Source organism: Rattus rattus, chromosome 12, assembly GCF_011064425.1.
Source record: "Rattus rattus isolate New Zealand chromosome 12, Rrattus_CSIRO_v1, whole genome shotgun sequence".
In the NCBI taxonomy this organism is placed as follows: domain Eukaryota; kingdom Metazoa; phylum Chordata; class Mammalia; order Rodentia; family Muridae; genus Rattus; species Rattus rattus.
Window position 1 is genome coordinate 72436038 of NC_046165.1, and position 12746 is coordinate 72448783.

The 12746-nt window shown below is 45.1% G+C and overlaps 1 protein-coding gene across 1 annotated transcript in view; it reads left to right on the top strand.

Annotated features, from left to right (window-relative positions):
* Window positions 1–5452: 5452 nt before the first annotated feature.
* Window positions 5453–12746, top strand: part of Tep1 (telomerase associated protein 1) — a 47435-nt gene continuing 40141 nt past the window's right edge. The window contains exons 1-5 of the mRNA XM_032917620.1: window positions 5453–5596; window positions 7371–7961; window positions 9297–9488; window positions 10128–10262; window positions 12526–12687. Of these exons, the coding sequence (XP_032773511.1) occupies window positions 7395–7961; window positions 9297–9488; window positions 10128–10262; window positions 12526–12687 (1056 nt within the window). The 5' untranslated portion in view covers window positions 5453–5596; window positions 7371–7394. The remainder of the gene's footprint in view (window positions 5597–7370; window positions 7962–9296; window positions 9489–10127; window positions 10263–12525; window positions 12688–12746) is intronic.

The window sequence follows — 12746 nt, forward strand, 5'->3', positions numbered from 1 at the left end:
TACTTAGAATGTCCTTAGGGATTGTGCTGGATAGTTTATGTCAACTTGACACAAGCTAAAGTATCCGAGAGGCAGATCCTCGATGGAGAAAATACCTCCATAATATCGGGCTGTAGGCAAGGATGTAGGGTATTTTTTAAAATTCATAATTGATGTTTGAGGGCCCAGTCCATTGTGGGTGGTAACAGCCCTGGGTGGTGGTCCTGGGTATTATAAGAAAGCAGGCTGAGCCAGCCATGGAAACAAGCCAGTAAACAGCACCTTCCATGGCCTCTGCATCAGCTCCTGCCTCCAGGTTCCTGCCCTGCTTGAGTTCCTGTCCTGACTTCCGTGAACTCTGAACAGTGTTGTGGAAGCTTAAGTCGAATTAAACCTTTCCTCCCTAGCTTGCTTTTGGTCGTGGTGTTTCATCGAAGTAATAGAAACCTTAATGAAGACAGGGATCATGATGACTTAGTAACAGACAGTATGTCTGTCTGTTTTAATAGGTTAGCCTTTTTGTCTTTCCGTTTGCTGCCCAACATCTCCCACCTGTCACTTGCATTTCCATGGTGTCTGCTACTGCTCTTCCTTCCAGCGTTCTGCATACTGTCTTTTCCCAGAGGCCCAACCAATCCTTTGTTACCCACAGAACAAACTCAGCTGACTCCCTAACCTGCTCCCTCTTTTCCCCAGTCCACACTTAACAATATCGGTTCTGAGGATCAAACTCAGGGTGTCAGTCTTGGCAGCAAGTGACTTCACTCTCTGAGCCACTCAGTTTTTTTTTTTTTTTTTTTAAGCTTTAATGTGCAAATACAGTAAACACCAGAGGAGGCATGGATCCCGTTGGTTGTGAGCCACCATGTGGTTGCTGGGGTTGAACTCAGGACCTCTGGAAGAAATGCTCTTAGTGCAAAAAGAACTTACTATGGAAATTATGGAATGTTCAACACCTATGTTTCTAAAAAACCTAAGAGACATCAGTAGTTCAATGGTAGAAATAGAGAAATTCTCATAAATATCAGGGGATGGCGCAGGCAAGCATAGTTGGAAGAATGAAAGCTTATTATAAGCCAAAGTTTTTATTGTCTTCTCTGTTAAAATCTGATACATAGTCACTGTATGAACAGGATTATAATTTAACTACTGTTTCTTCCAGGTAAATATTTTAAGATTATATGTGAGCCTAATATTTTTGTAAATATAAGTAACAGAACCATGTGCAGAGTGGTTTTTTTTTTTTTTTTTTTTTTTTTTTTAAAAAAAAACGTTGATTTGTTGTTGACCGGGGTGTTTTCACTGGCTGATTCCCTTGTAAGCGTCTTTGCAGAGCTCTGTCCTTCCCTGTTCAAAGTCTATCTTCTCCAGGATATTGCTGGGAACTCCCTAAGCCCAACACACTGAGTATCCCTGTAGTTTGTGTGTTGTATCACCACCCTTTGCCCTTGACAAGGTTTGTTGAATCAAAGTGGAGGATAGCAAACCGAGGACAGCAAGCAATTTTAATAGATGAAACAGTCTTATCGAAAGGACTTCCGGGGCCTGCCAGATGGCTCTGCTGGTAAAAGCATGCTGCTAAGTCTGACAATGGAATTTGATCCCTGGAACCTTCCTTGTGGAAGGAGAAAGGCAACTCTCCAAGTTATCTGACCTCCGCATGTGTGCTACGGGTGTGCATGTATGTGTGCATACACGCAAAGTAAAAATGTAATAAGAATGTTTAGAAGGCTTCCAAAGATTGGAGGGATGGGATAACTGCCAACTTAGAGGCAAGTCAGTGTAGATATTACCCTTGTCCGATGGCCACCGGAGCTCAATGTCACTCAACAACTGTTGGGGTGGGGTTAATAGAGAAAGTGTGGTGGGGAAGAAGAGATCTTACGGGAAGGGTGGAGAAGGAAAGAAAGAAAGGCGATGGAGTGACGTAAAAGTAGAAGGGGAACTATTGGGGGAAAGGAGTGGAAAAAAGAGGGGGACAGAGAGTCAGGCGGTGGGGGAAAGGGTAAATGAGCATAAAGTATAATGATGCATACGAAAATGTCATAGTTATAAGGGGAGAAGTGGGGTGGATATAATCAACATACCCTGTATGAAATTATCTAAGAATTAATAACAATATTTACAAAAGAAAATGTCATAATTAAGTCCATTACTTTGCATGTTAATAAAAAGCAATGAATTTTAGAGGCTGGAGATATGGCTCAGTGGTTAAGAGTATGCACTGCACTTCCAGCAAACCTGGGTGCAACCCCCAGCTCTTATGCCAAGTGACTCATAACCACTTGTAACTCCAGTTCCAGGGATTCAATTCTTCTACACTACCCCTCGGAGGAGGGCACTCCTGCACCTGCATGCTTGCACGCGCGCATGCACGTGCAAACACACACACACACACACACACACACGCACACGCACACGCACACGCACACGCACAGATGTTTAAAATAAATGCGAAAAAAATAGAAATGAGTGGTTCTCTAAGCACTTGGAGATAAAGAAAATATGAGATTTTAGAACTAAACAAATTCAAGGTGGTCTCTTCAACTCTTGACTTGACAAAAACTCCCAATGCAACAACGATTTTCAGCTAAAGAAAGAATGCTTCAATTCAAAGAAGGCGCTGCTTGAAGTAGGGCATAAGGAAGCAAGTGTGAGCAATGAGCACTTAGCACCTCCAATTAAAATGCGGGCTGAGAGGGCTGGAGGGAGGGCTCAGTGGTTAAGAGCCTCCAGAGGTCCTGAGTTCAATTCCCAGCAACCACACAGGGCTCATAACCATCTGTAATGGGACCTGATGCCCTCATTTGGCACACAAGTGTACATACAAATAGAGCATCATATACATAAAATTTATCAATCAATCTTAAAAGGAAAGACAAGCTGAGTTTGGACTTAGTAACCATCTTTTTTAAAAAAAAAAAAAAAACTTACTTATTCTATATAAGTACACTGTCGCTGCCTTCAGACACACCAGAAGAGGGCATCAGATCCCATTACAGATGGTTGTGAGCCACCATGTGGTTGCTGGGATTTGAACTCAGGACCTCTGGAAGAGCAGTCAGTGCTCTTAACCACTGAGCCATCTCTCCAGCCCTCCGGCTTTTTATTTTTTGAAATAAGATCTCATCATGTAGCCCCAGGTGGCCTGGAGTTTGGTCTCAAACACACAGGGATTCTCTTGCTGCCTAACTGCTTGGACTATGGGCATATAATTATGCCTGTCAAGTTTTTAATGTATATGCTTATAATTCAGGCTGGACAGTGTACTCCTTATTACACTCGTTAAACAAAAATCACGGGAAGCCATTGTTTTGGATTAGGTTTCTACACCGTGGCTCAACCGGAAGTGGGGGCGGGGACTAAAACTGAGAGCTGGCATGGTAGAGCAGGCCTCTAATCCCACGGCATTGGGAATACAGAGGCAGGACTATATTCCCACTTCAAGTTCAAGGCCAGCCTAGTCTACATATTGAGTTCCAGGCCAACTGGGACTTTGTAGTAAGACTTTATTTCAAATTGCCAAACCAACTGACCAACCAAACAAATAAGAAAACAAAAAACAAAAAACAAAAACCCACGTTATAGCTTCACAACACTGAGCTGCTCGCCTGAACTGAGAAATCGGATCCCAGGGATGGTGGACACAGGTCACACAACCCAGTTTCAATTACTGTGGCAGGGAAGATTCCTTTGCTTTAACCTTATATAAAAGTCACTAAAATCACTTGGTGTTAACTAATTGTCTTTCTATTGTTAACTCTCCCTGCTCAGCAGCTGTAAGGAAAGTCACTGAAATGCCCAACCTGCCTTCTGTTCTCTTCTCTCCGCCTCCTTCAGCCTTCCTGTCTATAAAACTATTGTTTCCTGCTTAGCCTATGGGAATGCATATTTTCTGAAGTGTTGCTCAATTGGAGAATGACCTATCACTAAGATTGCAGAGCACTTCCACAGTGAGGAGCGTTTTTGTACTTACAACTTTGAATGATTCTGCCAGTCATTCATGCATATTAAAAATGAAGTTTTAATCCCAGCACTCGGGAGGCAGAGTCAGACGGATCTCTAAATTCAAGGCCAGCCTCCAGTGAGTGGCTACAGAGTGAGTTCCAGGATAACCAGGGCTACACAGAGAAATCCTGTCTCAGAACAACAACAATAACCCACTAAAATTACTGTTTATCTTTAGGGGGTTTTCATTAATTAATTAATTTTTATTTTATTTTATGGAGGCAAATGCTCCCTAAGGAATCTGGTTGGAGCTTGAGACCTTTCTGCTTCAGTCTGTAAAATCCCTGGAATTATAAGGTTATACTTACTACCTGGCTTACTTTACAAATAAAACAGACCTCTACCCCCCTCCACTTCGTGTTTATGAGTATTTTGCCTTTATGTTCATACCAGTTGCTCTTGGAGGTTAGAAGAGAGCATCATGGGTAATTAGAATTACCAATGGTCGTGAGGCATCAAGGTGTGGGTGCTGGGTACTGAACCTGGGTCTTCTGCAAAAACAAATTCTCTTCATTTCTGAGCCATTAGAAGTCAGCCTGGTCTACATTGTGAGCTGCAGGCCAGCTGGGGTTATATAGATAGACCTTGACTAAAAATGAGAGAGCCCAAACTCCCAAAATCAAAATTTAAAAAATGGTATTGCTGGACATGGTAGTGGTGGTACATGCCTTTAATCCCAGAATTTGGGAGGCAGAGGCAGGAGGATCTCTGTGAGTCAGAAGCCAGCCTGGACTACACAGTGAGTTCCAGGACATCTAGGGCTACTTAGAGAGTCCCTATCTGAAAAAGAAAGAAAATTTTAAGGAAAGGTATGGTTTAGTATCTCAGATAGTTTGTCGCAGTAAAATAACGTAATGATGACTCAAATACCATGGGCAGAGTTAACTCTATGAACTCCCTACCGGAGTCTTCTAAGTGCTGGGATTATGTTGTGCCACCATTCCGAATCGTGTTTTCAGAGGTTACAGTCAACAATCTCTTGTCCCTCTTGCTTTGGCGTATGGCAAAGCAGTTCATGGATGGGGTGAGGTGGGATTGAGTTGGGTGGTGAACACTGTCAGAGGAAAGTGTTCACTTCCGTGGTGGATGATAGGAAGCAAAAGGGAGAGAGGGGACCTGACTTTCAAAGTCCTGTCAAGGGCACACTCTCAGCGATCTCTCTTTCTAAAGGTTACCACCTCCCAACAGCTGCCCCAGGCTGGCATGATTTTTAGCACGTAAGACTCTGGGTTATTTTCAAGATACATATACCATCAGAAATGACTGTATTGGGTGGAAATACAACTCAGTAAAGTTGGCCTAGCCCGGAGTATGAATCCCTAAATCGTTCAAATCAAACCGGGTGTGGCCAGCACAACCCTGCAATCCCGGCGTTCGCGATTACTCTGCCCTCGGCAATCGCTCCCTCAGCTCCGCCCTGGTCTACCCCGCCCCCAGCTCTGCCCCTCCCCTTGCCCAGCCTCGCCCCTTCGCCTCCCTAGGGTGTTGGTTTCCTTTCAGTTCTCTTTCTTTAACCTATCCACTGGCTGACCTAGGCCGGTTTCTGCTCCTTGTTGCGGAGAACCAACGCGCCCCTCACTGTGCACAGCTTTTCCAGTCCCGAGCGCAGGTAGAGCCCTGGCGGAGACCTGTGTGACTGGACTCCGGGAAGGGCCTCAGGGCGAGCGTGGTGCCACTGCCTAGTCCTTCCGGGCGGCTGGCAGGGAGGTGGGGTGGCCTTGGTGGGGCCGAGGGATAGAGGCTCAGAGAGAATGAGTTCCTTTTGCCTTAAGTGCTCCTAGAGGGAGGGAGTGACCGTAGCAAATGAAGGGTGTTGCGGTCACTTTTAGCAACAGAAACTCACTTGACTGTCACGTTTAACAGTGATGGACACTAAGTTGCCAACATGGCAGGCCCTCACGACTTCCTAAGAAAAGAATAGCGTCTGAAGTGTGGCCCCAGGTGCGAGGTCAAAGAAAAGGGACAGGAGGTAGAAGTGGTGGCTGATATACATACTAGTATATGCACAGAATGCCAGTATAAAACTACCAATACCAGTTATCTCCGGAACTTGGGGAAAGAACTTCTAAGCTTTCAGAAGTTCATCAGAATCTCCATAAACTCCAAAGCGTGGGGGAGGGGCCGGGGGGGATTACAAGTCTTTATTTTTCTGTTAATTTAAAATTTTATTTGAGAACTTGATTTTCAGTCTTGGATTATGCCAGATGTGGCCGTATATGCCTTACCCCTGTAGAGGCGGAGGCAGGTGTTTCTCTGTGAGTCGGAATCTGTTCTAGGTCAGCAGGTCAGCCTTTTTTAGTGAGATCTTGCTAAATAAAAAAATAAATAAATAAATAAGATAAATAAATAAAATATTGGATTAATCCTGATATTCCTTATTACTCACTGTGTGTACGTGTGTGTACATCTTTGTGTGTGCAAGAGTATGTGCATATGGGGATACATATACAGGTATGTGGAAGCTAGAGGGGGACATCAGGCACCTTTATTCTCTTGCTTCCCATGTTACTTTTGGCAGACTGGTTGGCCAGCTTGCTGTAAGAACCGCTGCCTCCCAGTGTTGGGATTCTAGTCATAGGCTACTGAGCCTTACTTTCGTCTCAATGCTTTCTTTATCAACGGACCTATCTTTCTAGCTCCCCACCCTTTTTTGGGCAAAGTCTCCAATATTCCAGGGTGACTTTGATCTTTGAATTTGCTATGTAACCAAGGATGACCTTGAACTCCTAGCCCTCCTGCCTCCTCAAGCGCTGGGAGTGCTGCCCTCTCTGCTTTTTTTTTTTTTTTTTTTTTTTTTATAGTATAGGAACCGGGACGGGAGGGGAAAAGCAAGATACTTTCTCTTTTGAGAAAGAGAGTGTCAATGTAGCTCAGATGGACCTGAATTTGCTATGTAGCCCAGGCTGGCCTCCATGTTCTTACGGTTTCCTCTTCACTGTGATTCCAGACAGGTCACCGCCATGCCATGCCAGGCTTTCTTTCCCTCTAAACTTTTGCCTTCCCTTTTCCACCTGTTCCCTTAGAATTATGCCTGGGTAAATCAAAAAAGGGGGGCAGCAAAATGGTTAAGAGTGACTGCTGCACAATCCCGACCACCCGAGTTCAGTCCCCAGATCCCACTGTCAGGGGAAGAGCGCCAACTCCCAAGGGTTGTCCTCCAGCCTCACACATGCTGTGACACAAATGCCCAAACTTACAGACACACTTCTCTCTCCCTCTCTCAGCACACACACACACACACACACACACACACACACACACACTAATAATAGTAATAACAATAACATAATTTTAAAACCGTTCTTTGCATAATACTGGCACAAACAGAAGAATATGGAGTTGATATGTTTCTAATGCATCTCATTATCTGTTTTCTCTTCTAAGCACATATAGATTGTGCTGCCGCTATGGAGAAACTCTGTGGTTATGTGCCTGTCCACCCAGACATCCTCTCCTTGAAGAATCGGTGCCTGACCATGCTCTCTGACATCCAACCCCTGGAGAAAATACATGGACAGAGATCTGTCAACCCAGACATCCTGTCCTTGGAGAACCGGTGCCTGACCTTGCTCCCTGATCTCCAGCCCATGGAGAAAATACATGGACAGAGATCTGTCCACCCAGACATCCTCTCCTCGGAGAACCGGTGTCTGACCTTGCTCCCTGACCTCCAGTCCCTGGAGAAGCTATGTGGACATATGTCTAGTCATCCAGACGTCCTCTCTTTGGAGAACCGATGTCTTACTACCCTCCCGACTGTAAAGAGCACTGTTTCGAGTGGCCCCTTGCTCCAGTGTCTTCACAGATCTGATACGGCACAAGCTGATCTGCGTGACCCGAACATTCGCAACTGCCTGTTCCCTGAGCCTCCTACCAAAGAGGCTCCATGTTTCTTGAGGGAACTAGACCTTCCAAGTGGACCCAGGGCCCTGAAATCCATGTCTGCTACAGCTCGAGTTCAGGAAGTAGCTTTGGTATTTGCTTTTGGATACTTGACACTAACTTTTTGCTATATGTTCTTTTTTTTTCTGTTAATTAATTTATTTATTTTATGTGTGTGAGTACACCGTCGCTGTCTTCAGACACACCAGAAAGGGGCATCAGATCCCATTACAGATGACTGTGAGCCACCATGTGGTTGCCGGGAATCGAACTCGGGACCTCTGGAAGAGCAGTCAGTGCTCTTAACCACTGAGCCATCTCTCCAGCCTTTGCTATATGTTCTATTAGTAGATTTATTTCAGTACCTTAGTTTCCACCTCTGATGATCTGTGTCTAGGAACCTTCTGTTCTTGGCATTTTTGGTATCGGCCCTTTGGTTCGTTTTGGATAGTTCTAGGAATTGAACCCAGAGGAATGTACGTGGTAAGTAGGCACTCTATCGCTGAGCCTCTCATGACCCTTTCTGAGGTACTCTTTACCTTAGGGCTGTTTCCACGCTCATCTTTATTCTTACCAATATCTAGAGATTCTGGGTAATAGATCTCAAAAGTAGTCCTTGCCTCCAGAAAGCCTCTGATTGAGAGGAAATCCAGAATGGCTATTACAACAGAGTTAGCTGGGCGCCTTCGAGGTGAGACGTGCAGAATATCTAGTGTATCTGAGCTCACTTCCTGGCAATCTCATGCACTTACACATGTCCATGTAAGCACATTTAGTACATAGATCAGAATTAGCGACAGGACCACATTTCCTCGGTGGATACTTGGGGAGAAGTTAACCCAGACCTTATCGTCGTATCTCTGCTAACTATAAAGCATGTAGCCTTAGGCAAAGCTAGTTTCCCCCTGGAGCTTTAATTTCCTCATCTTTCAAATCAAGCCAGTGAAAAATGTGCTTCACAAGGTTCTGGTCCACTGCTGTTACCCTGCTGTGGTTAGCAGTTTGTAGAGTCACACATACATAATTCCATCGAATCTTTCAACAGTCCTATCAGGTAGGTAATAGTGAATGAAGAAGCTTGGGGCTTCTGGGGAGTCGATCTGGGGCTTGGCATTCTTCTGACTCAGAAAGCATCATAATGCGTGAGACGCCTTGGACTCCCAGACTTGCAATCCTGAGATGGCCAGGGGTGGGGGATTACAGAGCATCTGGGCAAAAACTCAGAAACCCGGATAGAGCAAGGCCATTCGAGAAAGAGTACCAAGCTAGAGACAGGATGGACTAAAGGCGATTAGTGTAGGGGTGAAGGGAGAGGGTTTATTACTTCAGAGATGTGGACCTTTCATATCTCTAGGACATACTTTCCAACCCCGCTGTTGGAGGGCCATGTGTACATGATGCGGGTTTATAACTGTCACTGTTTGTAGGGTCAGCGGTGCGTCTCAGAAGGAAAGGAATTGCAGGAAGAAAAAGAAAGCGCAGAAGTCCCGATGCCTTTGTACAGTCTAAGCTTGGGGGGAGAAGAAGAAGAAGAAGTGGGGGCACCGGTCCTAAAACTCACATCTGGAGACTCTGACTCTCACCCTGAAACCACTGACCGGATCCTGCAGGAGAAGAAGGTAGGACTTACAGAGTTGGGAGGTTGATGATGGAAGGAAGGGGGAGCATGGAGACCAGAATCAGGGCTTCTCCCCAGGTGGAAGGTGGCAGAGGGACATGATCCTGTTCTTGTTTCTTACTTCCTAATCGACTTGTTCAACCTCTCAGTTAGATAGACATCTTCCTGAACCCGGGTCCCTGCTTCCTGTGCCTTTTTATTTATTTATGCCTATGAGTATCTGCCTACATTTGTAGATAAGCGCTGTCTGTGTGTGTGTTGTGCTTGTGGAGGTCAGGAAGGATGTCAGACCCTTCTGGGCATGGTGGCACATGACTTGTAGTTCAGGTACTTGGTAGGCAGAGGCAGGTGGATCTCTGGGAGTTCGAAGCCAACCTGCTCTATAATAGTGAGTTCTAGGTAGGGCTACAAACTGAGATTTTTCCTGCCCCACCCCCTGCAAATGTTCTGTCCTCTGGAGCTGGACTTAAAGGAGATCATGAAGCAATGTGGGCACTAGGAACTAAACTTGGGTCCTCTGCAAGAGCAGCAAGTGCTCTTAACCACTGAGGCATCTCCCCAGCTCCTCTGTCCTTGGCTGTACAAGTTGGTCTGTGTAGATCCGCATTTACTCCTTCCTTCTACGTTTCCCAATTCGTAGATGGCTCTCTTGACCTTGCTGTGCTCAGCTACGGCCTCAAGTGTGAATGTGAAAGATGCCTCCGATCCCACCCGGGCATCCATCCATGAAGTCTGCAGTGCGCTGGCCCCCTTGGAACCTGAGTTCATCCTTAAGGTATAAAGGAGTGGGGAGAAGAGGGAGATATTAATGTAGTTATGGTATGAGGAGCTGGTTATTGGCGCCCTGTGGGGTGGAAGGAACACTTGCTCAAGAAGGGAGAAAGACGTCTGGGTGAGTCTGGGGCCTAGTCCCTGGGGTTGTGTGGAGTGGAGAAAGGGGAGATGGGGAAGGTATACTAGGGTTGGTTTGCACAAGCTAAAAGCACAATACTAGGCTGTGGGAGTCTTGTTAACATGATGAAACTTGGATCTGGTCCCATGGGTAAGTAAAACTCTTCCCCAGATACCATGTATGGCGTAGATAAATAATGTCTGCTTCAGAAGCAGACAAGAAGCATGTTCTAGTTTCATTCTGTGTCTGCGATAACCAGAGGCAACTTAGGAGAGGAAAGAGGACGTTTTTGTTGTTGCTTACACTTCCAGGTCACAATCCCTCGCTGAGAGAGGTTAGTGCAGGAACTTGAGGTAGTAAGCATGGCAGAACACCGCTGGCTAGCTCACACAGACTCATGTTTAGCTTTCTTCTTTCCTTGCTTATTTTTTTTTAAAGATTTATTCATTTATTATATATAAGTACACTGTAGCTGTCTTCAGATACACCAGAAGAGGGCATCAGATCTCTTTACAGATGGTTGTGAGCCACCATGTGGTTGCTGGGATTTGAACTCAGGACCTCTGGAAGAGCAGTTTAGTGCTCTTAACCACTGAGCCATCTCTCCAGCCCTCCTTGTTTTTTTTTTTTTTCTTTTTTAATTTTTACTTTTATTTAATCTAATGAAACTATGTATGATATACAGATCAAAGGACTGTCACAAAATTGACACAGTTGTTTAATCTGGCTAGCGAGTTCCAGAATCAGAACATTACTACAGTCTCTCCCAGAACCTACTTTAGGCCCCGTCCCTGTCACTTCCTCCTTCAGCAAAACAGCCACCACCCTCAGAGAAGTTGACCGGGAAGGAAAAAAAGCAGCCCTCAGTTAGGTCCTCCTTGTTCGGAGGGAGGAAGGGGTGGGGACAATTAGGATACTGACTTCAAACACCGATTCTCAATGTCATATATATATTTTTTTCTATGGCATTTATTATGTATGTAACATTATAACATCCATTCACAATGTTACACACAGCTGAGTTCACTGTTGTGCTAAGTCTGTATGCCACAGCTTATGTATGCTACAGTTTAACATTGAGTTGTTTGCACCTCTAGGCCATCACAAATAATGTTGTCATGACCATATATGCTATTTCAGTGCACTCACACAGGCAGCTTTATTATATTTCAGGACTGAAAATTTCAGATACCGATCAACCATTATTGAAAAGTATTTGTACCAGTTCCAACTCTTTAACCAGCTTTCTTTTTTTTTCTTTCTTTTTTTTTTCAGAGCTGGGGACCGAACCCAGGGCCTTGTGCTTGCTAGGCAAGCGCTCTACCACTGAGCTAAATCCCCAACCCCTTAACCAGCTTTCTTATTCAGTACAGGATGACCGGCCTAGAGATGTGCCACCCGCGATGGGTCAAATAATAAAGACGGTCTCCTCCCAGACATGCCCACTGGCCAATCTGATCTAGGGAGTCGCTTCCTTGTGGTTTCCCTCTCAGATGACTCTAGGCTGTCAAATTGACTTAACTAACTTCACAAGGGGAACATGTTTTCTGGGAAGCTTTGGAAGGTGACAGGTTTAATCAGCAATGAAACCCTTGATAAACTAAAAAAAGAAAAAAAAAAAAAAACCTAATAGTACTTGATGTTACCAAGTAATAATCTGTATTCCGCGTGTCTTTCTTTTTTTTTTGGTTCTTTTTTTCGGAGCTGGGGATCGAACCCAGGGCCTTGCGCTTCCTAGGCAAGCGCTCTACCACAGAGCTAAATCCCCAACCCCCCGAGTATCTTTCTTAATATAATTTAGCGTAATTTTAAGGCTCAGAGTTACCAGAAGGATTTCACAAACTGCCTTCAGGAAGATCATAACTAGCTATCAGCTTGTTATTTCTCTCCCTTTTACAACACGCCCAGGTTGCAGTCAGTAAGTTTTTGGTAGATGCCGGTATGAGGGCTCTTCCAAAGAAGGCTAGGCCTGGTGGATGTAGATGGTCAGGAGATTAAGTGATGCTGCCTGCGCCTTATCTTTTGCAGGTATTGTGTCACACTCAGAAATTATTTTATCTGGCAGATTCAATAAGCAAGATAGTTTAGGGCGTGGAGCTATGGGATCAGTGACCAACATGCCAATCTCTTCTACCCCCTCTCCTAGGCATCTTTGTATGCTAGGCAGCAGCTTAACCTCCGGGACATAGCCAATATAGTGTTGGCCATGGCTGCCCTCTTGCCAGCCTGCCGCCCCCACGTACGACGGTATTACTCTGCCATTGTTCACCTGCCTTCAGACTGGATCCAGGTAGCCGAGTTCTACCAGGTATGGTACTTAGCACCCTGCACTGAGACCTTTCCCCTTTCCCCCTTCGTTCATAGAGG